We start from the raw sequence: 27,851 nt of genomic DNA, 5'->3' as shown, positions 1-27,851 counted from the left end.
CTTAAACTTATTTAAAGAAATAGCTGAGTTGTTTGTATTATTATTATTATTTATTTTGAAAAATACTTTTTAACATTAAAAACTCAAAGTTAATACATTCCCTTGCAAAATTCTTCACATCCCTTCATATTTATCACACTTTTTTATTTCCACATGTTTTATTAGGATTTCCTAACGCAGACAAAAACAAGGTAGCATTTAATTGGTTTTCAATTTTTTGTATATACATGGTGGACCCAAAGTCTATTCGCAAAAGAAAATACGCGACTAAATTATTTGCACAAAAATCCACCTAGTTGTGGATTTTTTTCTAAAATATTCCAAAGAAAACAGAGCCGAAGCTGAAACACCTAGCCACAATGCTAACTGCCACGCTTCTAGCTGGCATTTGCCGATCCAGGAGAGCCATTTATTGACGCCAACTGGCCATTCATCCTTCCTGCCACATGCCATCTCACTGTACAATAAAAGCTAAATCATTGTTCTGCACTAATCAGTCCAATTTTGCACAACTGCACTGTGGCACACTGCTGTACATATATTTACATATACATATCTGCATTTTTTGAATCTTTGCAAGGTCTGCTCTAAGCTGCTTTTTATATTAACAGCATTTTATATTTTTTACAATTTATAGCATTTTATATTTTATTTTATCTACAACTACTACTCAGCAGTAGTTGTTATTGTGTCTTGTCTCTGTGCTGTAACTGCGAAGTAATTTCCCTGCTGGGATGAATAAAGTTATTCTATTCTATTCTGTTCTATTCTATTCTATTCTATTCTATTCTATTCTATTTATCCAAGACTGGAAATACGGAAGACTGTAGATGCTAGCTTCTGTGGTAGCACTAAGATTGTGCTACTATTGTGGGTATTATTAAATATTAAGATATATTTGGTGTTTGAATTATGAAAATAGACAGCTATATGTGTCTTTAGAGGGAGTCTCAAGTTTTTTTTAGACTTAATTGAGGTTGACTGTGGTCAGCTTCCCTGTAATAGCTTCAGGAAAGCATCTCTATATGATGGTGCTACCAATATGTGAACCATGTGCAGATGGTGTGTTCAGGGACATGTGTAACGTTGGTTTTCTACCACACGACACTCTTCATGTGGGCCAAAAAGTTTATTTTTCATCAGAACAACTAAGTCCTTGGACTGTAAGCTTGGACCTAATTTCATTTTATTTTATTATTGACTCTCTCTAACTAGTAAACTACAATTATACTGAGATTCAGCCGAACACAGGTAAAGATGTCAGATTAACATCTGAACACAAACACTCGTCACACTTTTCTTTGCACAATAATACAATTTTACTAACTATCCTGTGTTGGTCTACCACAAAGAAAAAGCCCAATAAATGACATTAAAACTTTGTGGTTGTGATATGTTTATGACTGGGACCTTGACGCATTTAATTTTTAGGAATTGTTTGCATACATTATAAAATTTAACACAATTTCTCGCACTCCAGCCAGGAACTTTTGTGTTTTGTTTCCGGTACGGCTGTAAATCTGACGCACAAGCAACATCTGCTAACAACAACAATGGATGACAAAGCTGCTTCTCTTTAGCCCACTAGCGGTTCATTTATTCAATAATTTAGCAGCAACAGGGTTTTTGAATTGAACCTGCTGCCTACTTTGTAAATATATGGTTTAATAATTAATTACTGTTAACTCGATTTTAATCGGGTCCCACCACTAGATATGATGCGTGCAACTTCAAGGCGTGTGAATACTTTGCCAGAGAACCGTAACTGTGATAAGTCAGAATATTCACTTCAGAGATTTCAGCAAACAAAGATAAATATGTGAAGGCTGGATTTAAATAAAGTTTAATGGCCTTTTATAACCAAAAGCTTTTCATTTCTACACAAGCATGTCTGACTTCATGTCCATGCTTTCATTAAGGCATTATATATAAAACAGCAAATAAATGCTGGATGACTCAGCATAACTGAGGCAACACAAAAATAATAAACATCCACTGATATGTGTGAAGGTGGTGAAATTTGAGGATTAGAAGGACCTATAAAAATGTCAGTCATGACCAGCAACTTGACCTCAACTTAATACCAGAGTTTTGGCAGCAGCAGCTTTGTGAGGGTAAATTTAAGTTGAATTGACAGTTTATACTGTAGTTTATGAAGAACCTGGTGCAATTCCAGTCTTTGTTCTGCAGCAAAAAATCATTTGATTCATTCTTTGAAAATACATTTAGGTAAAGATTATGGAAAGCAGCCAGCTGAAGACTGCAAACCGACATTGATATGCTGGACCTGTTATTTAATTTAAAAAGTTGTTTTCAAGACTTGAGACGTCAGAGAAGTGCTGGTGAAAACATGGTTTTTATTTTTCTAGTTTTTTATTGCACAGAGCAGCTGAACCCTCCCAGTCAGCTGACTGGTGAAACTCGAAGAAAATGAAATAGAGTTAATCACAGGGCTGTAATTAATCACAATATTGTAATCGAAAACCATACAAAATAAGCAAAATGTTCAATTTAAAAATTCTTTTTGCTACTAACTTATTGAATGAACAGACATATGAGCTAATGTAGAGTCGTGATAGTGAAGCAGAGGGGTGGGAATCGATTGACGTGGACTAGAGTACGGAAGTCAATTTTGCTCTTCACAAAAAAAACTTCCAGAAAAGTACAATGTAAGAAAAATTTAAAGAAAAGCAATTAATTGTACAAACATTTCTGTGAGCTCTAAAACGCATTTTTACCGTGATTTGACAGTTCATCGTGTTTCATGTACTCACATTTCTGCTAATCTAAAACTGAAATTTAAGGTTCTTCGGAAGAGCTCCTGGCACACTCACAAACATTTCTATAGATTAAAAACTGAAATTTTATGTATTTTACCATGTACCTCACATTGATATAAAGTAGAAAACTCGAAAAGCTGTAAACTGGAAAACCTGTTCAAACTTAACAGAAAATTACCTCACGTTTCTACGGTACATTCACCCTTTTTTACAGTGTACATTTACTACACTGTAATAAATATTGTTGGAGAAAAAGCACAAATATGCCAGGATATCTCCTGCAAAACACTCTTGAAACACTTGAAAGAGGAACATCTTGTTGTGATTATTATTAAATTAATAAATGAATTAATAATCTTACGTTTTGGCCATCTTTGCCCTTCCCAGGTGCTCCAGGAGGTCCGATGATACCAGGCTCTCCTGGTGGGCCTCGGGAACCAGATTGTCCTGGTTTACCTTGCTCTCCCTATTCCAAACAGTTGAATGGAAAGAAGAAGCAAAGTTACTGTCTGCTGTGAGCTCTTACAGGGAATCAGGTGCTCCAGATCTATTTATTGCATTGCATTATGAATTCAGTGCGATTTCCACTCCTTTCCCAGCCGATTTCATCTCTGATGACTGATTTTCATCCCTGACTCAAAGTTTGAGAGCCAAACTGTGACATCCACTAAGAGATAACACACATCACAGCAGGTGAAATGAGAAACTGGAACATGATGTTGTAGTTTTAATGTCACACAAGAAACCGGAGGGACAGTAAATGCTTTAGAAAACAAAAAGAGAGCAAACTGTGGACGTGTTCTGCGTCGCTAACGTGAAAAATCCTCCCCGCTGCTGATGTGGTGAAACAAATTCAAGGACTGGCAGAGAAACAGAGGACATCCAGCCCAGACACAACACACTCACCTTATCTCCCCTCTGTCCGGCTGGACCCGGAGGCCCAATGATGCCTGGAATACCCTGTAAAAAAATGGGTTGTTTCAAACTGAATCGATTTTCATGTTGGAAAAGAGATTTGGAGTAAATGTAAAAAGCTATTTACCACACTTCCTGGTGCACCGCGTGGTCCCTGGGATCCTGCCGCACCAGGTGGACCCTGGGAATAAGCATAAAAGTGATGACTATATGATTAGAGCGCAGTTTATTTCTCAATGTAAGACTTATTTTAGAAAAAAACAGCTTACAGGGTCTCCTACACGGCCAATCTCCCCTGTGAGTCCGGTGTCACCCTTTGGACCCTAGAAAACCCCAAAAACTAATGAGAAACAATTCATACAAAATGATGGAGCTATATAAAAATACAGGGTTCTTACAGTTGGTCCTAGTTGTCCTTGGAAACCTTGTTCTCCAGGTAAGCCTCTTGGACCCTGAAGGGAAACATCGTATTTTAGCAGAGCTGCATTGTAAGAATTACAGTAGCTCTAAATAAAAGGCATTCAGGGTCTTATATATGGAGAGAGAATGGTGCCAATTTTTTTTAACAAATGAATGACATTTAAATAACTATTTCATAAGTTATTTATTTATTGTATTTTGGCACTCTTCACTCTCCATACAGCAAAGGAACACGGAGTAATTGATAAAATCTTGAAATAAATATATGTCATTTTTAAACAAAATCAAAACATTTAATAGAGGCACATATAATTAATTCAAAATATAACAAATTAATTCTGCATTGTCATCTGTTGAAATTAGTAATGACCCGTTTAAATAATGATTTCACAAGTTATATTTTTGTAATTTGGCAATTTTGACCTGCCATACTCAAAAACGTTTGCTGCTTTTCATCCACACCTAAATACAAACTGTAATATCATACAAATATAACCAAATACAACACAATAATATGCTCTTTTCAAATGATGATTTTTTTTCCTTATTGAGAGAACAATCTAAACAAACAAAACTATCTGCAAAAGTTTTCACCCCCTACACCTGAAAACTGCCTGCGCCGCCCTGGGTGACGACTGCCGCCATCAGGTGTTTGGGAAAACTGAAGTATCACACTGGAGCAATCTTCGCCTACTCTTTCTTCCAGAATTGGTTCATTTCTACCAAACTGGAGGGATTTTTCTGAGTGTGAAGGACGTGTTGAAGGTCATTCAACAAGACCTCAGTGGGATTAAAGTCCAGACTGACTAGTGGAGTCCAAAACCTTCGTCCAGGCCATTTTTGAGCCAGGTGCCATCTCACGACAAAAAGCGATTTGGTTGCTTCAGTCTGTGGGATATTTTCATCCAGATATGTTTTCAGGTAAATCTGAGAAGGACCTGTGTGTTCTTTCCAGTCAGCAGGGACTTTGGCCCTGGAACTTCCTCATGGATGCCAGTAATATCGGATCTCCTTCTTGTTGAATCAAGATACCGACCTTACCGAGGACAGCTTTATTTTTCCACTTTTTGCATTTAAAATAAGTTAGGATACTGTGGGAAAGCCCAATACTTTTGGTCACTCATTTCAGCAAGTGAAACTCACTGACTCTATGGCTTTGTTACATAGAGAGCGAAATATTTAAAGCCTTTATTTCTTGTAATTTTGATGATTATAGGATTATAATCATGACAATAAAGAAAAGCCAAAATCCATGTCTCAGAAACTTTAAATATTAATATGAAGTTGAATACGGGAAGCTCATGGTGTCACACCTTAATCAGCTAATTGACTCAAAACACCTGCAAAGTTTCCTGAGCCTTTAAACTTCATTTCCATCACAAATATCTTGCTGATATTACGCTAATGCTGAAAAAATAAAATTTTGCAGTTGTGGTTTTTCCATTGGATAAGAAACACAATGAAAATCACACATGTCATTAAAAAACATGCCTCGCCATGATCCTCCAACTACTTCTTTTTGCCAATAAAACACAAAGAAGTTTTATTGACAGTTTATTGGAAGTTTTATTTAGTCACATGTTGACCGTGTAACTTGTGTGAAGTGAAACAGGTTTTTCCATTGCAGTTTTGCAATATAAACCAATTTTTATACAGCCAAAAAAATAAAATAAAATACCTCAACCTAGTGACAAAACTTTTTTTTTTAAATTGCCATGTTTCCACTTAAATATATTTTCAAAATTGCACAATTATATGGTCAATGATTCAGTAGAACACGGTGTTACTTCTGGGAAAGACGGCTGACTGAGCTGTCATTAAAGGTCATTGCTAAAGAAGCTGGTTGTTCACAGAAAGATGCATCCAGGCATATTCTCAGAAAGTTCAGTGGAAGTAAAACAAGTGGTAGGAAAATGTGGACCGGCAACAAGGATAACCTTGAGAGGATTGTGAAATAAAATCCGTCTGGGGGAACTTAACGGGGAGTGGACTGAGTCAGAGGTGAGAAAATGACCTGGACTGTTGCTCAGTGGTTCAAAGTTCCCTTTTCAGATGAAAGTAAAGTTTGCATTTGATTTGGAAATCAGCGTCCCAGAATCTGGAGGGGAAGATGAGAGGCACCAGAAGCAACGGTCCAGATGACCTTTTGACCTCTATGGATCTAACCTGAACTTCCATTCCATCTCAGTAGAACCACGCTGTAATTCATGCCAAGTTAGACCCAACCAAATACTGAGTGCAGAGATTTGAATACACTTTTCACAAGCTCAACATTTCTGACTGAAATGTCCTTTTTTAAAAATCTATCTTCTCTCATATTCCAAGTCGCTGAGGCAGGGAATTTGGAGCTTTCACTCTGTGAGTCAAAAATCAACAGAATTACAAGAAATAAAGGCTTGAAATATTTATCTCTATGTGTAATAAATCCATATTATATTTGAGTTTTGCTTTCTGAAATGAGACACAGAAAATCTACCTCTTGGAGTAACTTCAGTAAGTCTCCCAGCTAAGACTTTATAACCCTTTGCAGACTGATGAATGTCAATAAACTTTTTATCTTGAATTTCTTAATTCGAGGGCATAATGACTTACTTTTCAAGGCCGTTTAACCAACTTCATGTTGTCGATTTGAGTCGTTTCCTGGCCGTAAAGGTCAAGGAGTAATTAGCTCCAGGTGTTACTAGAGGAATTGAACTTCGTGTTCCAAAAATTAGAGCCAGAAATTGTTGTTTTTTTTCTCCTTAATAAATGAAAGCATCAATCTAAAAATGTTTTCATACTCATTTGAGTATATATATACCAAAGAAAAGAAAGAAAAGGAAATCTGTAAGGTTGATAAATAATGTTTCTCACTGATATGTAATTAATGTAATCTACTACAAAGTATAGTGATTAACACAGGTACAATTTGTTTACAGTATTTTATATTAAAGCTCCACTAACAGTGATGTGTTAAGCTGACATAATATACAAACTAATTAACTGGACAGCACATGATGTCCTGAACAGCTTCCAGGCTGCTGAGTTTGTGACAATTTTATATGTTGAAGAAAAATCTCTCTGCGACAGACTGGTGACCTGTCCAGGGTGACCCCGCCTCCCGACCCCAGTAGGGACGAGGGTGTTAGAAAATGGATGGATGGATAGAGAAAAATCTCTGCTGACATCTAGTGGATATGTGAGCACATTGCCAGCTGTGCTTTTTACTATTTTCTTAGAGGGAAAAAAAAGTGAAAAGAAAGAAAGCATCACCAATTCTCCTGGTTTTCCTTGGTCCCCTTTCTCCCCCTTCTCTCCCGGCTTCCCCTGTGAGGCAAGAGAGCTGAACATTAGTTTAAAATTGCAGCACAAAGTTAAAGCAGAGAAGTGTTTTTAAGTGTAAGTGTCTACTCACCGGCTCGCCAGGCTCTGGGATGACATTAGCGACCTGTCAACACAACGCATCACAGAATATGGTAACTTAAACTGCAGCAGAGGCTTGAACTGCACATGGAAAACAGCTGGTGGTCGACTTACGTTTCCTGGAACTCCAGGGAGTCCCCGTTGTCCAACTTCACCCTGAGGCGAGAGACGGCATGTTCACAGAGTCCGCATGCTAACTGCCTCAGTGTAGCCACTACAAAGCAACATCCACAGCGGCCATCTTGTAATGTTTCCCAACATTTACCTTGTCACCCTTTTCACCTTTTGGCCCAAATGGTCCCTCTGTTCCTCTTTCTCCCTTTATTAAGAAAAGAAGAGACAAATAACTGAGTTTCCACACATTTCTGGCACATCAGTTTCAAATGTACAAAAGGGAAATTTAAACGTTTTCATTTTATTGTCAAAAATAACTTTTCTGTGTTACAGCTAGAAACAATGTTTACAATACGACTTCAATTGAATTCACAAATCGATATGATGTGACATCACACATAGGGTCAATCAGCCCCAAGGAATAGAAATGGTACTCCTAGATTGGCTGCTTGGCAAATACCAGCTAGTAGCACATCAAGTAGCATAATAATCAGGTTATTTAGAATAGAATAGAATAGAATAGAAGTACTTTATTCATCCCAGCAGGGAAATTACTTCGCAGTTACAGCATAGAGACAAGACAAGAGGTTCCCAAGCTGGATTTTACTTCAAATATTTTAGACGTGCTCTACGAAAAAGTCTGCAAAATGGCAAATTTCTGTGAATATTGGATTCACGTTCCACAAAAAAGTCTGAATACTGAAACACAAATACCAAACCACAAACAGGCAGTAGTCTACTCTACTACCTGCTGTTTTTGGGCTGCCCTTACCTTACTCGTATTTGGATGAAATTCAGTAATAAATAATATGCAAGGTCAAAGCAAATGTATTATGGTGCAGCAGTCAACAGCAGTGAACCAGTACTGGTGGTATGTTCTGTTCCATTACGTCTGTGCTCCAAACTCGGAGTAATGATAATGGAAAGCCAAACTTAAATCAACTGCTATAATTGGTGTTTTTAGGCTAGTTGCTGTTAGCATAATAACTTCTGTTAGGTATTATCACAAGTAATTTTCCACCTAATACTGCAGATAATTTGTCTAGGTTTGGACAAAAAGTCTTTCATTCTGTTCCAATCATTACTTTGGTGTTAATTCCTACCGGAGTCCCTCTGTCTCCTCGTGCTCCATCAGCACCTGGTTGACCGGGGGCCCCAGCTTCTCCCTGTTAAGAAATTTACATGATATTAGAAAGCACACTTTCTGTTTCAATGAAAGTATCTCATTGAAGTCCTAAATAAGAAAGGGTCTGAACTTACCCTCTCCCCTGGAGGACCTCTTGGTCCAGGAGGCCCTTCATCACCCTGCAGATAAGAGACATAGCCACCAAAATGTCAGCTTTGCACATGGAGACGACATATGCCACATCCTGGGGTCACACGTAATGTGGTTTCCCTCGGTCTATGTGTGTCCCAGGGTTAGATGAAGCAGTGGTACCTTAGGTCCAGGCTTTCCAGGAAAACCGTCTGCTCCCCGTTCTCCTCTGGGCCCCTTCGAGGACAAAAGATCAACATTAAGAGAGCACCCATTTAATCGCAAAAAGCTCTTTACAGATAGACAATATGCCACACGTAAGTTCGGATTAAAAATACGCTGATCAAATCCTTCACTTTTGGAAAAGCCTTTGCCCTATGCAGATTTCACGTTTTTGCTTTTCTGTGACATTGAAATGTTTAAAAAACGAAAGAAATCTGACAGTCACAAGTTGACAGTTCTGTATGTTTGTGCTCTGATTTTCACCCTCAAAAGCTTTAATGGCTATTTTTTTTTGAGTGTTTCCATCGTTTGGCCATCAGGTTTGGGTCTTAAGCTTGCTGAACTGTTTATAGATTACAAAATGGATCAAAATGAATATCAAGAAGTAGATATGACACAATTGTGATCAGCTGTTTGAGGGTTAAAAGAGGAATTTTGAGGCTTGTACTGACCACAGAGCCATCAGTGCCAGCAAGACCATCCAGGCCATCCTTCCCAGGCATTCCCTTAAAAGAGCATGAGATAAATGGTTACAGTAGCTGACGACAAACTCCAACTCTTTAGTAAAGGTTAAAAAAACAGAATGACACGTTTTTAGGATTACAAATTGAACTCACAGGTTTTCCTGGCTCTCCTGGTTTACCCGGAAATCCTAGTTCACCAGGTAGACCCTGGGGAAACACAAAGGAGGTACTTTAGTGTCTATCAGTTGTGCCCTATACATGTTTATTTCCATAACAATTTCAGAAGGCAATGTTGAACACTGATTTTAGCTCATCACTCACAGGCTGTCCCATGTGTCCCAGTCCCCCCGGTGGACCCGGCGGACCGAGCGGACCCTTAAAAAAAAGAAGAAGAAATAAAAAAACATTGTTTGAATTGATATTTCATCATGTACCTAACCATTAAAAGTGATTTTTTTATTACAATATTGAAAAACAAAAATAACTCCCAACAATTATTCAGGTATTGTCAGGGTCTGGGTTCTTTTCTGTTTTATTTTTGGTTTGAGTTTTTTTTTTTTCTGCCATTGGAACCGGCATTCCTCCTGACATCCACCAGATGTCGCCAACATGCAGAGCCCCTGGGAAGCTGCTGAGTTCAACCCGTCTACACACCTGCAGCTTGTTTTGGAGGGCGTGGATTATGGATTTAAGCAGCAGCTCCTCTTCTTCTCATCGCCTGAGTGTTTGCTTACTTCGGTAACACTCGTTCCAGAACTAGGCTCTCTGTGATCTGCTCCGCTCTAACCCTTTGTTGTCTTCCTCGCCAGATATCCTGCTGTTCTCTCGCGGTTCTGGCTAAGAACAGTCCTTCCCAAATTCCGTGTGAGTCTGTGCCTCCCTCATTGTGGATTACCTACCTCCTGTGTCCTCCCTCGACGCTGTCGGTGCTACCGGTCAGACGCCACTCCTCGTGTGCTCACCTTTTCCTCTCGTCGATCCCTCTCCGGTGGAATCCCCTTCCTTCCAAGTAAGACAGACTCTGAATCATTCCTGAAGGATTCTCACCTTACTATTCTAACCCGGCTTCTCCTGTTGGTAGCAAGACGACCCGGTCATCAGCTCCAGTATTCGCTTCCTGACCCCTCCCCTGACTTCAATAAAACGTATTATTGTGCACTTTATCGATCTCTTCTGCTTGTGTTCTTGCATGTGGGTTCGTAAACTGAAACTCACCATGACAGAGCACTCGGGCCATGCTACGACCTCCGCAGACGCGATCAGAAGAGCGATATCAGACCAACAAGCCCTCATTCAGTCCCACGATGCAGCTCTGAGAGAGCTGGGAAGTCGCCAAGCCGAAACTAACCGACGATTAACTGAACTCTCCAATTTCCTACAGAACTCAGTACCACAGGACGCAAACCAATCTTCTGTTTCCCCATCTGCTCCGTCATTAGTCCCGGATCCACCCGTCCGCTCCGGGTTCTCTGAGGTCCGCCCGGCAACTCCAGATAAGTTTTCTGGTGACATCAAGAAGGTAAAAGGATTTATCCTCCAATGCACCATTGTCTTTAACCATTCGCCACAGAGTTTTCCCGATGATGACCATAAAATTTCTTATGTATTATCCTTGTTGACGGGCCGAGCCTTAGAGTGGGCCGAAGCCCGGTTTACCACAACAGCTAATTATGGATGTACCTACCCCGAGTTTCTAAATGAATTAAAACAGGTTTTCTGACAGGAAACTGAAGGAACATCCTCTTCCAGAGACTTGCACGGGCTAAAGCAGGGTCAGAAAAGCGTTTCTGATTTCGCCATAGATTTTAGGATCAAGGCGGCCGCATCTGGCTGGAACGCTGTAGCTCTCAAGAGTGCCTTTTTTCATGGTCTAAACGAGCAGATAAAGGACGAACTAGCCACGTTGGATGAACCAGAATCCTTGAACGATTTCATAAACCTAGCTATAAGATTGGACAACCGAATCCGTGCTAGAGCCAGGGAACGCACCCGTCGAGTCTCTTCTCCACGCGCTTTTCTAACCAGTAGTCGTTCTTCTGCTCAGCACTCACCTCCTCCCCCAGCCCCAGGTGTTGAACCCATGCAAATAGGAAACACGAGGCTCACACCCGAAGAGCGCCAACGGAGGCTACGCTCCCGGCTCTGTATTTACTGCGGTGAGCCGAACCATGTGATCGCTAACTGTCCTGTACGTTTAAACCCGCAGGTCCGGCAGTGAAAGCGGGGAGACTGCCGGCATCGTCCACTCCTAAACCCCGTCTCACCTTTCCTGTCACCCTATTCACCGACAATGACTCACTTTCAGTGTCAGTTCTCATTGACTCCGGTTGCGAACAAAATCTCATCAGTTCCGACATCATTCACCAGCTCTCCGTGCCTACTGAACCACTATTAGTTCCTCTCCGTGTTGCTGCCCTGGACGGGAAGGGTCTACCCCAGATAACCCACCGGACCAAGCCACTACGCCTGCTAATTTCTGGTAACCACACTGAAGAGATCGTTTTCTATGTGTTTCCCACAACCAGTTCCCCCATAGTCCTAGGATTCAACTGGCTATTCACGCATAACCCCCAGATAGATTGGGTTGAGGGAAGGATTGGTTCCTGGTCTTCCAAGTGCCACACCACCTGTCTCCGTTCCGCTGTTCCTTTGCAGTCCACACGTTCTACGATGGATGAGGTTGATCCGCCCGACGTCACCTCCGTTCCTAGTGAGTACCATGAACTCATTACTGTTTTCAGTAAAGACAAGGCCCTCTCTCTACCCCCTCACAGACCGTATGATTGTGCCATCGACCTCCTGCCTGGGGCCCCTCTACCTAACAGTAGACTGTATAACATCTCCAGGGCCGAACGCCAGGCCATGGAGGATTACATAAATAAATCCCTCGCTGCAGGTATTATCCGTACCTCGTCTTCCCCTTTGGGTGCTGGTTTCTTCTTTGTGGGGAAGAAGGATGGTTCTCTTAGGCCCTGCATCGACTATAGAGGCCTAAATCAAATTACCATCAAGAGCAAGTATCCTTTACCCCTGCTCTCCTCTGCCTTCGAACCTGTCCAGGGGGCAACCGTCTTTTCTAAACTGGGTCTTAGAAACGCTTATCATTTACTCCGTATCAGGGTTGGTGACGAATGGAAGACCGCTTTTAAGACCCCTTTGGGGCACTACGAGTATCTGGTCATGCCTTTTGGTTTGTCTAACGCCCCCTCTTTCTTCCAGGCCCTTGTGAACGACGTCCTCCGAGATTTCATTAATGTCTTTGTCTACTTAGATGACATCCTCATCTACTCAAGGACCCTTGTTGAGCACCAAAAACACGTCCGTCTAGTTCTCCAGAGGTTACTAGAGAACAAATTGTATGTGAAAGCCGAAAAATGTGAGTTCCACCGCCCATCAGTAACTTTCCTGGGGTACGTCCTTGAGAGCGGACAGGTCAGAGCGGCAGAAGACAAGATCAAAGCAGTTCTGGACTGGCCTCAGCCTGAAACGCGTAAACAACTCCAACGTTTCCTAGGCTTTGCCAACTTTTACAGAAGGTTCATCCGGAACTATAGCCAGATAGCTTCCCCCCTCACAGCTCTCACCTCCACAAAAAGGGTGTTTAGTTGGACTCCACAAGCCGAGGCCGCCTTCACTGAACTCAAGTCGCGGTTCTCCAAGGCCCCTGTCCTGGTTCAACCCGACCCAAGTAAGCAGTTTGTAGTGGAGGTTGATGCATCCGATATTGGGGTGGGGGCCGTTCTGTCCCAGATCACTGAGCAGGATCAGAGATTACACCCGTGCGCTTTTTTTTCCCGCAGACTCTCTCCAGCTGAGAGAAATTATAATGTGGGAGACAGAGAATTGCTGGCCATAAAACTGGCTTTGGAGGAGTGGCGTCACTGGCTGGAGGGAGCAGAACACCCCGTTCTAGTCTGGACCGATCACAAAAACCTGGCCTACCTCCAGTCAGCTAAAAGATCCAACCCACGCCAGTCTCGCTGGTCTCTGTTCTTCGCACGCTTTAACCTTTCCATTTCCTATCGTCCAGGTTCAAAGAACGTAAAGCCAGATGCCCTGTCCAGGATACACTCCCCTGACGATTCGGAGGAAAGCCTGGCTCCCATTCTCCCGCCTAGTTGCACGGTCGGAGTAGTAACGTGGGAGATGGAGGACATCATCCGCCAAGCGCACCAAACCGAGCCTCCTCCTGAAGCTTGCCCTCCAGGTAAACTGTACGTTCCCTCCGCTGTCCGTGCCCGCTTCCTACAATGGATTCATGCCTCCAAGTTCTCTGCTCACCTTGGAGTCAGTCGCACCATAGGGTTGGTCAATCGCAGGTTTTGGTGGGGATCGATACACAAGGACGTTAAGGAGTACGTCTCCGCCTGCGCAGTCTGTGCACGCAACAAGTCGCCCAACCGACCCCCTGCGGGCCTCCTACAGCTGCTACCCATACCAAGACGACCATGGTCCCACATCGCTGTCGACTTCGTCACCGGACTCCCAAGGTCCAAAGGTATGACCACCATTCTCACAATCATCGACCGTTTTTCCAAAGCCTGTCATCTCGTTCTCCTACGCAAACTACCCACCGCTGCTCAGACAGCTAAGCTACTTATCAAGCATGTTTTCAAGCTGCATGGGATACCCCAGGAGATCCTCTCCGACTGCGGGCCCCAGTTTATCTCGCAGGTCTGGCGTCAGTTCTGCTCTGCCCTGGGAGCCAAGGTGTCTCTCAGCTCCGGGTATCATCCCCAAACCAACGGGCAGACTGAACGTATGAACCAGGAGCTGGAGGCCACCCTGCGATGTCTCACCTCTACCAACCCTGATGATTGGGCTCAACACCTTCCGTGGGTAGAGTATGCACATAACTGCCACACTTCTGCAGCTACTGGTCTCTCTCCTTTTGAAATAGTCCTGGGATACCAACCTCCTCTCCTCCCGTGTGACGAAAGCGACATCTCTGTCACGTCGGTCCAGCACCACATTCGCAGAAGTCACAAGATCTGGAAGGACACCATCTCCGCCCTCAACAACTCATCCGCTATTAATAAACGACTCGCTGACCGACATAGGATCCCTGCCCCGACATACTCCGTTGGTCAGAAGGTATGGTTGTCGACGCGTGACGTTCCCCTCAAATCTATGTCCAGGAAGCTGTCCCCTAGATTCATTGGTCCATTCGAGATACTGGCGCTCGTTGGTCCCTCGGCTGTGCGACTCCCTCCATCCTTGCGTATCCACCCGACCTTCCATGTGTCCCAAATTAAACCTGTTCTCTCCAGTGAACTTTGCCCTCCGGCCGAACCCCCTCCTCCCTCCCTGGACAGGCAGGGCCACACCGTTTTTGCCGTCCGTCGGCTGGTTGCCTCCCGGCGGCGGGGTCGGGGCTACCAGTACCTCGTCGACTGGGAGGGCTACGGCCCTGAAGAAAGATCCTGGGTCCCTGGATCGTTTATTATGGATAACACCCTCATTAGGGAGTTTTGGGACTCTCAGCCCTCATCCTCTGCTCAGCCGCCAGGTGGCGTCCGTTGAGGGGGGGGTACTGTCAGGGTCTGGGTTCTTTTCTGTTTTGTTTTTGGTTTGAGTTTTTTTTTTTTTTCTGCCATTGGAACCGGCATTCCTCATGACATCCACCAGATGTCGCCAACATGCAGAGCCCCTGGGAAGCTGCTGAGTTCAACCCGTCTACACACCTGCAGCTTGTTTTGGAGGGCGTGGATTATGGATTTAAGCAGCAGCTCCTCTTCTTCTCATCGCCTGAGTGTTTGCTTACTTCGGTAACACTCGTTCCAGAACTAGGCTCTCTGTGATCTGCTCCGCTCTAACCCTTTGTTGTCTTCCTCGCCAGATATCCTGTTGTTCTGGCTAAGAACAGTCCTTCCCAAATTCCGTGTGAGTCTGTGCCTCCCTCATTGTGGATTACCTACCTCCTGTGTCCTCCCTCGACGCTGTCGGTGCTACCGGTCAGACGCCACTCCTCGTGTGCTCACCTTTTCCTCTCGTCGATCCCTCTCCGGTGGAATCCCCTTCCTTCCAAGTAAGACAGACTCTGAATCATTCCTGAAGGATTCTCACCTTACTATTCTAACCCGGCTTCTCCTGTTGGTAGCAAGACGACCCGGTCATCAGCTCCAGTATTCGCTTCCTGACCCCTCCCCTGACTTCAATAAAACGTATTATTGTGCACTTTATCGATCTCTTCTGCTTGTGTTCTTGCATGTGGGTTCGTAAACTGAAACTCACCATGACAGGTATAGATTATTGAGGAATAGAGAGTAGACCCCAGGTGTGTAGCTTTCATGTTTCAGGACAAAAAGATATCCTGGCTTTTATCAAGTTGTAGCATAATAATAATAAATCTGGCCTAATGGGTGTAAAACACAACAGATTTATTACTCCATATGGCACCCAATGCGACACTTTGATCATTCTTGGTTGAACACCTACTGTGTTTAGTAACATTTAGAATCCAAAGAGCATTTTCTTTTGTCTCGAATAAACATACATGAGCCTTAAAAATTTTTATTTTCCAGTTTCTCTCATAAACTGTAGCATGTATTTTCTTTATGTTTATGCAGCCATGAATATATTTTAATCACTTTTATAAACAGGGTGAATAAATTTCTCTGAGCTGAATTCTCCATATTTTAAGGCTTAGAGCCTAAAAAGAATATCTTACATCACTAGTTTCATTTTCTTGAGGAAACTGTACATATTCTATTGTGGAAATAAATGTACAGCATGTTTTGCTTTTAAACAGAAAATGGTTAAATATTTTTCTCTATTGTTCTTATGCTATGTATAGTTTGTTTTCAATTTTATTAATGTTAGATTTAAAAACAAAGTTATTAAGAGTCCCAGAGAAGGGTCTAAAGACCACAGGTTGAAGACCCATGACAGATATGTTCATGTTCCCTCATAGAAATGCAAAACAAAATCAATGACAACAAAGATCCTGCATCTACAAGGCAAATCATCATCCCTGCACCACCATGCTTTACCTAACCCTAACAGATAGAAAGAATGCGCATCTGGGCTGAAATAAGGATAATAAAAAAAACATACAGCTCCGCCTTTAGGCAAAACATCTTTTCTTTGGTCTAAGTGAACATTATACCATAGGGTTCTTGTGGTTTATTCAAATGTAGCTTTCAAAACCTGGAAATATTTCTGCAGTATTTTTTTTCCAATGAAAAGCAATGTTTTTCTGACAGACTTTCCAAACAAACCACATCTTTTAAGCCTTGTTCTAATGGTCCGGTCATGAATTTTAACATTTACCATGCTAACCAATAGAGTGTCAGACAGAGTGCTTGGCTCTCTTTTGCTTATAATGTTTTTAATAGAATTGCTCACACTGATGATGATGAATTTTTCAGCTGCCTTGGCTGTCCTACAGTAATATCTTTCTAAATGACAGCATTAATAAGTAGGAAATGTGAGAGCTACTCCTAGCCTGGGTACGAGTAGTGCTGATAAGCCACTAGAGGGCGGCAGGTAGCAGATTTTCCTGCTTGGTTAATCTTGGCCGATGTTTCTACCCGCAAATAAATTTAGCACATAATCTGGCACAATTCGCTGCTTATATTTTTTGTCTATGTTCCACTTATTGAAGCAAAGTGTCAATAGACCAAACGTGTTGCAGCTATTTATTTAATTAACATGAATTTCTCTTCATTCCCTATAAAACAGTCTGCTACTCATGGTCCAAATGCTACTAACAGAAGTTTAGCTAACCTTAGCATTTAAGCCAGTTTTAGTTTAATGAACAAATGCAGTAATTCATACTAAACATAGTGAGTCGATGTTAGTTAACATGCTAGTGACATGCTACTGACAGCACTTTAGCTAACCTTAACAAGTAAGTCTATATTAGGTACTTGAAGAAGCTTTGACATAACTGTGTAACACCAATTAATTTTATGGGATTATAAAACAGGAAAGACTCGATTTATTGTGGATTAAAGTGACACTGATTTATGAACATCAACTTTTTAGAGAGAGCATCAACGCCAGCCAGATAACATAAAATGCACCTGATCTTTATGGACTAAAAGGGTTTAGCATATCAAATTCTTTGTAAACCATTAGCATAAACTAAAAAAAAGAGACAGTAGCAGGATATGAAGTAAACAAAACTTTGTACACATCCATATAATAAAATTTAGGTGTTAACAGGTCCATTGTGACTGTTCTGTAATTCCAAAAGTTATTTTATCACATTTGTTATAGAAGGAGGAAATTTGTGTAATAAGAAGGATTTTGTTCCTACTGGAGGTCCAGGAAGGCCGTCAATTCCCGGCAGTCCATTTTCACCTTTCTTTCCCTGAAAAGAAACAGTTTGGATGAATAAAATTGAATTAAAAAAGAACAGCAGTGAGCACTTTGAAACATAACTCCTGCCTCAAACCACATAGGGAACCCTATGCAACTGTTTTTCTGTGAGAATTTAGGAAACCACTTCTGAAGAAAGCTGCTTTCATTCAAGAGCCATGAAACCCGGAAGAGTTTAATACAGAATATCGAGAAGTTTGTCCGTTTACATCAAAGTTGGGGTTTTCTGTGTGAGGTGTGGTTGTTTTCTCTATGCCACACAAGATTGACTACATGCAACTTGTTGAGTACTTTTTATAAGAAAACTTTTTTTAAAATGTAATGATGAACAGAGCTTAATGTACTGTTTGGTAATTAGGATCAACTGGAATCTATGTATGATTAAATTTAAATTACTTTTTTGGCAAACTGCCTCAAAGTTGTGAATTAGAGCTATAGAAATAAACTGAATAGAATTGAGTTGAATTGAATATTGCAAAAGCCGATGATGGCTATATCTATGGTAAAATAATTTGCGAACAAACCAAAAAGGAAATAAGTGTAAACTCGTTTAATTTTCTTCCTCTAACTGGAAAGTTTGTTTTGATACCTTTTCACCCCAAAATAAGCAATAAAAGTATGCATGATTCATGCTGATATTGTATCGGGTCAATATCAGCATTGTCCAATACTCAAAGCGGTGATACTGGTATCGTATTGGAAGTGAAAAAGGTTTTTCCTTTTACTCTTTCAAGTGTTAAAACTACTCAATGCCTTATCAAAAGAATTAAATTAACACAAAGTTTGAGAAGTACCAAATAGACTGGGAAAAGTGATGATTTAATTTTGCCAATTTTGTTGTGTACATAATACACAATGATTCCAGCTGGAGTTTTCACTCATCGCAGCAGGTAATTTAGCTAATTATTGAATGCGGTTTTGTGACATTATCCAACATTTCTCACCTAATGTGTTTTTCACATTTAGCATTTTAGAATATCCAACTACCAGTACTAGACATGGTGACCTATGACATGTTTTCATTTTCTGCACAGCCTCTCAAAATAATAACAAAACACCACATTAAGGTTGTTTTATTATCAATTTAACATGGGATGTCTTGATGGGATCAAAGCAAGGCCTCTCTGCAACTTGGACTGTCCAACTGAGCAGCTGAGGAGTTTCATTCCAACACCCTGTTACTGATGAGTCAAGTGCTCATAACAGGGTCCTTATGTCTTAATTTCCCTCCCACAACATCAGAAATGATCTTGTATGTCATTTAAACATCTAATTTCATTAGTTAAAGGTTGTATTCTTGCATATTAAGAGTTACATGTTTTTTAAAAGAGCGATAATCATTTTTAGCTTAAAATGAGCAATTATCTGGCTTGCTTTCTCTTTGCAGATTCAGGGACGTGCAGATTTTATTTCAAAATGTTTTTTGGGGTTTTTTTTCCCCCACACAGAGCTAACGCACAAAATTGTCTTTTCATGGTGAGCTCACAAAATAATTCTTGTGTGTTTTAATGTTTTTCATATTAAGAAGGTCACTGATTGAAAGTTTTATAAGACTGGAGAAAGCCAATATTGGATATTTTGTTTGGCTTAACATGCAATACAGTTTTCAGTTGTCACAAACTCCCTGTAAATACATCAATGTACACAGTTATTGCTGATTAAAATATTCCAATGTGTCTTGATAGCTATGGGCTTTTTCTTCTCATAGAAGTTTAAAGGACCTTTGTTAAGAGCACCGACAACACTCCATGCCATAACAGTATATAACAGTTGTATTAGTTGTTCCTGAATGCTTTAAACCCTAGATAAGTTTCCTTCAGGACTGCTTTAGCCCTACGTGTTTTCTGGTTTGATCCTTCCTTCCATCTCCAGCTGAATAAGAAAATTTAAACTTTGACACAGCACATTTAACTATGTAACAACCTAGCTACTATTATGTAACAATAAAGTAACTACTATATAACAACATAGATACCACTATGTAACAACCTAGATACTACTATGTAACAACCTAGCTACTATTATGTAACAATAAAGTAACTACTATATAACAACATAGATACCACTATGTAACAACATAGATACCACTATGTAACAACATAGATACTACTATGTAACAACCTAGCTACTATTATGTAACAATAAAGTAACTACTATATAACAACATAGATACCACTATGTAACAACATAGATACCACTATGTAACAACATAGATACCACTATGTAACAACAAAGTAATTACTATGTAACAACAGTTACTACTATGGAACAGCATAATTACTACTATGTAAGAACATAGTAACTTTGTAGTAACAGTAATAACATTTCTATATAATGTAGTAATAATTATGTAATAACATAGTAATAACAATGTTACATGATAACACTCGTGTGGTTCATTGATACTTCTGCAGAATTCTGTCTATATTACATTTGTCAGTCTTGCTGATATTTCTAATATGCTGAAAAATATACATTTGATTTTTTGTGAAGTCTATGTTGTGGATTTACCTGCAAATCTAAAACGTTAACCCTTGTGATGCCTTTTCCTAATACACAATGCAGACACCTCGATCCAGAAAAGATTTATGTCTGCATGTGCAAGTAGCTTATACTACCAGATTAGCCACATTCAAGTTCTGGGTCAAAGTCTTACCATTTGGCCAGGATCGCCGTGCTCACCAGGCAGACCCGGTGGACCAGCAGGACCCTGAGAAACAAATTTTTAGTCAAAGTTAATACAGCCTGAGTGGGATATAAAGTCAAATAGTCTTTTTTCCCTTGACATCACAAGTAGAAGCTGAAAAGTAATTCTTACAGCTGGTCCTGGTCGACCGTCTGCTCCAGGAGGCCCAGCAGGTCCAGGCTCTCCCTGGAACAAGAGCAACATATGGGAGTATGAGCTATAATAGAGAATTATAAAAACATAAACTAAGGTGGTAGAGTGTTACAGGCTACTGTCTGGTCCCAGACTTCAGAAAATGCCACTTTAGAGTTTGCGATGGTACCCAATGCTAATCTTAGGTAGCAGGTATTTGGTTTTATTGACTTAATAAGTCCTGCATAAAACTCATTTGGAAATTTGTGTTTACCTAATCACTAGTTTAAGCTCAGGATTTCCATCAAAATCACTAAAACGTTTAGCTGACTGAGTAGACGATGATGTGGCGAGGGCTGACCAGAAGCCATCACTGGTCAGCATGTGAATCAGTTTGTGAATGACTGAATGTAGTGTTAAGTGTTGTGGAGTCCATTGGGCTTGATGGAGTGCTATAAATACAGGCCATTTACTATTGGTGCACACCATGCTAACTGGTCTGTGCACAGCCAGGCTAACTGTATACCAACCAGAAACAAATGTTAGCACGGAAGATAAATTCTTTACCAGTTATTGTCTCATCAGTAGAGACATGCTTGCAAAAGGTTAAAGCAATACCAATAATCATCAGCTACCATATGCAAATTTATTATGATTCCACTACAAAGTGATATTTTTTTGTATTTTATGTTTGTGCAGTTTTATTTTTATGTACTGTAAATGATGTCGTAAAATCCACAAATACACATACATATTTGGAATTTTTGGTGACATCTTTCCATAATTACCCTAACTCAATTCTACATTCTTTTGTATGTTATTTTTGATAACTGCTCAATATTTCATGTTAGAATTTTGTCCTTACTGTACAGTACATTATTCTTAATGTTGTTTTTCATATACAGTATACTTTAATATTGTTATTTTTGTGTGTGCCCAACATTATGCTTTATATGATCCTCTTCATATTCACAAGAAAAAAAAACATTACTCTAAAAGACATTAGCTTTATTTGTTGTGACATGACTATGCTATTTATTATTAATAATAATTAAGCATGGAAATCTGCTAGAACGCACAATGAAGTGGATGCTGGTGACAAAAATACCACATAAAAATAATAATATCTGTGTTCATGAGCCAAATAATTGAAATATGCTTTTCGGCAAATAGTAACTTACCCTTTCACCTCGGAGGCCTTCTTGTTGCGCCTTTAATAGTAAATAAAAAGTAAATAAATTATCAGAACATTTCAGGTAATGGTTACTTTTATATTTAAAAAACATTAATATGCCAGAAAAGCCAGACAACTCACTGATGTGATGATATAAGTGGAAGCTTTAAAGTTGCAGTATGTAACTTTTATTAAAAAATATTTTTACATATTTGTAAAAACTATCATGTCCTGACAGTATAATATCAGACAGATAATCTATGAAAAGATCGATCTCCTTCACCTCCTATCTGAGCAGCTATTGCTGTATGAAGAGATGCACCATTCCTGACCAAAAACAACCAATCAGAGCCAGGAGGAGGGTCTTAGCGCTGGAATCGGGATGTTCATGGGTGGAATTGGTTCCTGCCGTGTGGCTGGACACACGAACCAACCGAACCTGTTGGACTTTTATCGGCTCGTGTCGTGTGTGGTCACAAAATCGGCCGACAATCTTTAAATCCTGCCGTGTGAACCAGACCTAAAACTCACAAGCTCTACTCCTCTCCTCTACTCTCTCCACTGCCCTAACGCTCTCTGACTCTGGTCGCTATGGTAACGTTTACATATACCTTCAGAATAAGATACAGATGCGCCACAAAAACGAACATTTTACTTTCGTGAAAATTTTAACTCACGATAATGACTAATGGAGCCCTGAGCTCGTTTCTCTGCAACCAGACGGTCCATCTGGGAGAGATGAGAGAGACTCGAAGTGATGCTCAGGGTTCTTGGTTGCTACGTGGCGAATCAGTTTGAAGCTTCATTGGCTCACTAACGAGCCGGTCACCATATCATGCAGAGCTTGGACTGTGGGAATCACCTACTGGGTTAAATCCATCCTCCTGTCTCTTCTCTGGGCCTTTTCCCTTCACAAAGAAACTTTCCAAACAATCTGACCTGTTTCTTACTCATTTTGCTGCTTGTGGCTCAATGTTGGTGCACAAGAACCGAGAGAATCCGGTTAAAGGATTTTCAAAATAAAAGATCCTCTAGACTCACATAACACATAAAACAGAAATATTTAATTGTTTCTTACGCGGCCCAGTACCAATTGGTCCACGGACCGGTACCGGTCCGCGGCGCGGGGGTTGGGGACCGCTGGTTTAAGCAATAACTCAAGCACTCTCAAAGCTTAACCAGACTAAATTAAATGCCAATCAGAGTTCTACTTCACCTTTGAAATGTGTTACTCCAAATTGTTCACCACTGCAAACTGTTAATAACTTCAGCCGTTTTTACTTTTTCCTACTTTGTTGATACTCACCACATCCCCAGGTAATCCAGGAAGTCCTCTCTCCCCCTGTGGCAGAGTTCACACAAGAACAAACATCATCAGGATGAAAATACCCTCATATGTGATAATAACACAGCTGCTACCGTAATCCATAAAATGAGTCATGTTTAACTGTGTGCTTATTGTAAGCCGAAGCAAAATGGAACTTGTGGTTGACGTACCCTTGCGGGACTGTCTATGCGCGCCTTCTGATGTGTACGTACAGCAGGGTGTGGTGTTACAAGCAAATGTGCATCACTGGGAGAATCATCAAAGCCAGTAATTACAGACAGACGAAATGAACTCCGCTTTTTATTTTCTTAGACAAACAGACGGGTTTGATGGTACAACGAGGAGACTGAGGAATGTCTGGTGAGAACAGACTGTAAGCTTGGGAAGCCTTGGAAGATATCCAGCTTAAATCAGTCATATCAGCTCAACTTGTTGACATTATGTTCATGACAGTATCCTCTTTTCCTTGGAGTGGAATGCGAATGGCAGCGGGAAGGTGTGCAAACCTTGTTGCCTTTGATTCCGTTTGGTCCAGGTGCTCCAGTCAGTCCTCTCAGACCCTGAAGGACAAAAAAAAGAAAGAAAACAAAATCAGAAAATTTAAATTAAAGTCTCCTTGTAAAAACCAAACCTTGATCACTGATAAAACTCACATCTTTTCCAGGTAGTCCGGATTTTCCTGGCAATCCGTCTACACCCGGAAGACCCTAAAATGTAAACAAGGGTTGTGTCAAATGTTTTCAAGCAGAGGTAGGAGAAAATAGTTTGATTTATTTCATCGTTAAAAAAGCAGCAAAAGAAAATCCAGGAGCCTCTGTTTCCAGGAACTACTGTTGAACTAATACAGCCAGAGTTAGTCAATATGCAAGAAGATACCCCAAAGGAAACTGTATTTTCTATAATATGTCTGCAGGTTACTGAGGCTGCAGGAGAGCGAGAGAGAGCAGGACTTTCAACAGATAACACAAAGGCTGAATGTTGCTCTGCAGGTTTGTATATTCCTTTTTAGCTTTCAACTTGGCAGGTTATTGGTATTCTCAGAGTTGCAGTAAGGATCTACTTTACTTAGTGAATTCCCACAAGAGATCTATGTTTTAGTAATGGGAGTTGTGCTGTCTGTGCTCATTGCTAGTATAAGCTAGTAGCTAAAACCAGTTTAAAATGTGAGTCCCATAATAATTATTCCTTTTTTTCTTTATGTAAAACTACTGATAGCTACTGCTTTCTCACAAAGTGAGTCAATGACATCTCTGGCCCTAATATTTTTTAAAAAGAACAAAAAAAGGCTTGCAACTCTTAGCCAAAATGCTAACTTCAGTTTAATTGCTAAGCTGCTTTGCTGACATATTAGAAACTATTGCCGATATAATCATTGCTAAAGTAAGGTAATAAATCATTAATATGCTAGCAGTAGCTAACAAGTAAGTATTATTATTAGATAATCAGTTGTGCTAAGCTAGCAGAATGTTATTTGCGATAAATGTCTTGAATCTTTTCTTATTTTGCATCCAATACCTTCTTTGGTGCTTCAATTTGGTGCTCATTTCCTTCCTTCTAAAACGGTACTCATTTGATGGAATGCACCCACAGTAGAAATAAAATAAAAATATCTGTAATATTTTAAAAAATAATTTCTCAGGGCAGAAAAAGTCCTTGTAGTGTTATTTGCATGTTCTCTTCTGGCTACTGCGTTATGTTTTTATGGTGTAAAGCACTTTGAACTGCCTTGTTGCTCTGCAAATAAACTTAACTGGACTTCTTATGTCACGGTTTTTAAAGAGAAATTAGAAGGGATATTATTAAAGCTGACAATAAAACCAATTGTAAATAGTCCAAAGTTTCTCTTTGAAGTTTTAAGTTATGATTCCAAAGTTAAAGTTGTGAATCAGTATTGTAAAAGTCATACAATATTGTTTTAGTTTGGATTTATTCATAGATAACTCTGTGATGATTTTACTGCACAATGCAGGAAAAGACAGCTATGTACCTTTCATCTGTTTTTGAGAACTTTACATTTAATTTTACTCCAAACATTGTTTTAAGACAAATCCGTGTTGAGATTGTGAAAAAATAAAAAACAGTATATGAAAAGCATTTTATAGAATTTGGAAGTACATAAAAGCAGATAATCTGCTAAAAACAGCGTCAAAGTGTTTCACCGATAAAAACTGGTGATCAAAAATTGGCCAATAAAATCTCAGATCAGTGCAATCCCTGGTCATTCAGGGTCCTGAAACTAAAATTATGTGTGATCTGAAGGGCGGAGTTGGAAAAATGTCAAAGTGGAGAAAAAAGTTGAACAAAATTCAAGTGGCTGTTAGGTTTTTATGGGAAGAAAAGTGAAATCAAAACAAGGTCATTCCTAATGAGTACATAATGTTTCCAGGAACAAAGTGGGAGTCATTAATCTGAACTAATATGTGTGGCAAAAACACATTTCTTCGTTTCAAACATCGGCTGCATGTGTCTTAAAAACCGCTTGTTTCCTTTATCACTTTACAGAGGAAAGTATTTTTCCAGTAACTTTCACCAACAGGAAATTATTCAATGACTGACTGTTTGGCTCACAGACAAATTTTAACCTGGCAGCCGTAAGGTTCCCAAACCTTTTAAACAGCATCCTGCAATATGGCAAAGCAATCAGTGTTGTAATTCTGACCTCTTAGCATCCTATAGAAATGATTGTTATAAATTGCTCGTATGCATTTTGCTAAATGATAAAAAAAAGAACATTTTGACGGACAAAAATAGCATACCTAAGGACTTTTGAGAGGACATTTTTACTAGCAACCTGAAGTGAAATCTAAAATCCCAACATATGCAACATACACAGAAAGTTTTTCAAGGAAAGCTTCAGACATCAACAAAGCTCCAAACGCCCCCGCAGTATTCCAGACAGGAAGCATGGAGAGTGAATCAAGTGAACTCCATCTGTTTGCACAATTACGCCCCTCAGTTCTTCAATTCCTCCGAGGAGAAAGAAAAAAAAAACATGATCTCACCTTCTCAGAAAGTTCCGTCTCTTATCAGGAATTAGAGTTTGGTGGAGGTAAAAACCTAAAATCACGGTTTTAATGTCAAGACATGCTGGGGATAGCTGCACTGTGAGGATAAGGGTTTTCTCTGGTATCCGTTGGAAACGGGAAGAATATGAGGGAAGCGAAGGCTCTGCTTTTAAAAAGTTTGGACCCATGTTAACTTACACCAGCTCCTGGAGTTCCTTTTTCTCCTTTAACACCAGAATCTCCCTAAAACGAAACACGTAGATGGTTTTCAGCTAACGTACATTTATCAGTATCTATTTATCTGATGGAGGTGAGGCACGTTACTCACAGAGACGCCTTTCGGTCCGGGCGCACCTGGAATTCCTGCATCTCCTTGGATTCCCTGAAGAACATAAAATGAACAATTATATTTGCTGGACTTATGAAGTCACTGTCATTGCAATTTACTCTGGTGACTGACTGAAAACGGCTGAAAGAAAGTTTAGACCCTATGGCAAAATAAAACTCGCTGTCAGGATCTGTTCCGTATCTGTGTTTATTTTGAGTTTCTGTGTCTCTTAGTCTCCATGTTGTCCTGTCTCCCCTTGATTGTTCCCAGGTGTTTCTTGTCTCCTTGATTACCCTCTGTGTATTTAACCCCACCTGTGTTCTTTGTTCCTCGTCGTGTTTGTCCAGTACCTGTTGTCACTACCTGCGAGCTTCTGCATCCGCTCCTTTGTGCTGCCTGGACTTTGTATGTTTTTGGATTTCTGGACTTGTTTTCATTATTAAACCTTCTTATTCATCTTATACTGGGTCTGCTGCTTCTGCCTCACCACCCAAATCATGACACTCGCCTTGAGCTGCAAAGAATTTTCCAAATATGAAAGATATCAAATGTTTCATAATAAAGCTAGCAAAAGTAAACTAAACTGTATTTCTATTTTCAGATTGTAGAACAAACTGAATCATCTATTGCAATAAACAAAACATTTTTCAAGAAGGATGTGAATTTTCTGTAAATATGGAGAATTAAGAAAGATAAGTAGCATAGTTTGAAGTAGGGATGCACCAATCCACTTTTTTTACTTTTTGATAAAGATACCAATATCGATATCTGAAGTTTAGTATCTGTCATGAAGTGGTGGAGTAGGGTGGTGAGGAAGACACAGATGACCCAGGTGAGATGATTGATGGTTGTTTTAATAATAAATAAACATCAAAACAGTCCAAAACTAGTCCAAAAACACAGGCAGCACGACTGAGTGGAAGCCAGGGCTCAACGCCGGTAGCAACTGAATTTACGACTGGACACACGAAGGACTGAGAGCACATTAGACGAGGACCTGACAAAGACACACAGGTGACACTAAATACACAGGAGGTAATCAGGGAATGAGAAACACCTGGGAGTAATCAAAGGGAGACAGGACAACATGGAGACACAGAGACACGGGAAACTCAAATTAAACACACAGAAAAACACGGAACATGACAGTATCGGCCGATTCGATACAGAAAGACTGTTCTGGATTTACTTAAAATATTTCTTTTTTTAAATGCAGACATAAATGTATTGAATTAAACATATATTTGATAACTCTGCTCCAGTACATCACACGTAAATCCACCAATACCTTCATAAGCCTGA

The 27,851-nt window shown here is 40.2% G+C and overlaps 1 protein-coding gene and 1 long non-coding RNA gene across 4 annotated transcripts in view; one reads left to right on the top strand and one right to left on the bottom strand.

Moving 5' to 3' along the window:
• col22a1 (collagen, type XXII, alpha 1) overlaps positions 1 to 27,851 on the bottom strand; it is an 80,604-nt gene that overhangs the window by 23,563 nt on the left and 29,190 nt on the right. For all 3 annotated transcript variants that reach the window (XM_028036126.1, XM_028036127.1, XM_028036128.1), the window contains 24 exons: positions 26,550 to 26,603; positions 26,420 to 26,464; positions 23,870 to 23,923; positions 23,723 to 23,776; positions 23,196 to 23,231; positions 21,897 to 21,926; positions 20,716 to 20,769; positions 20,554 to 20,607; positions 17,836 to 17,889; positions 9,894 to 9,947; positions 9,726 to 9,779; positions 9,561 to 9,614; positions 9,070 to 9,123; positions 8,892 to 8,936; positions 8,735 to 8,797; positions 7,783 to 7,836; positions 7,632 to 7,673; positions 7,510 to 7,542; positions 7,368 to 7,421; positions 4,094 to 4,147; positions 3,965 to 4,018; positions 3,823 to 3,876; positions 3,687 to 3,740; positions 3,142 to 3,246 (listed from right to left, as the gene is read on the bottom strand). In XM_028036126.1, coding sequence (XP_027891927.1) covers positions 3,142 to 3,246; positions 3,687 to 3,740; positions 3,823 to 3,876; positions 3,965 to 4,018; positions 4,094 to 4,147; positions 7,368 to 7,421; positions 7,510 to 7,542; positions 7,632 to 7,673; positions 7,783 to 7,836; positions 8,735 to 8,797; positions 8,892 to 8,936; positions 9,070 to 9,123; positions 9,561 to 9,614; positions 9,726 to 9,779; positions 9,894 to 9,947; positions 17,836 to 17,889; positions 20,554 to 20,607; positions 20,716 to 20,769; positions 21,897 to 21,926; positions 23,196 to 23,231; positions 23,723 to 23,776; positions 23,870 to 23,923; positions 26,420 to 26,464; positions 26,550 to 26,603 — 1,263 coding nt within the window. The remainder of the gene's footprint in view (positions 1 to 3,141; positions 3,247 to 3,686; positions 3,741 to 3,822; positions 3,877 to 3,964; positions 4,019 to 4,093; positions 4,148 to 7,367; positions 7,422 to 7,509; positions 7,543 to 7,631; positions 7,674 to 7,782; positions 7,837 to 8,734; positions 8,798 to 8,891; positions 8,937 to 9,069; positions 9,124 to 9,560; positions 9,615 to 9,725; positions 9,780 to 9,893; positions 9,948 to 17,835; positions 17,890 to 20,553; positions 20,608 to 20,715; positions 20,770 to 21,896; positions 21,927 to 23,195; positions 23,232 to 23,722; positions 23,777 to 23,869; positions 23,924 to 26,419; positions 26,465 to 26,549; positions 26,604 to 27,851) is intronic.
• On the top strand, positions 15,428 to 15,754 carry LOC114155969 (uncharacterized). The gene is made up of 2 exons (XR_003597878.1): positions 15,428 to 15,600; positions 15,673 to 15,754. It is a non-coding gene; the product is annotated as an uncharacterized LOC114155969 (long non-coding RNA).

Source organism: Xiphophorus couchianus, chromosome 13 (genome assembly GCF_001444195.1).
Source record: "Xiphophorus couchianus chromosome 13, X_couchianus-1.0, whole genome shotgun sequence".
Lineage (NCBI taxonomy): Eukaryota > Metazoa > Chordata > Actinopteri > Cyprinodontiformes > Poeciliidae > Xiphophorus > Xiphophorus couchianus.
The sequence above is the reverse complement of the archived record's forward strand: the minus strand, read 5'-3'. Positions and strand labels throughout refer to the sequence as shown.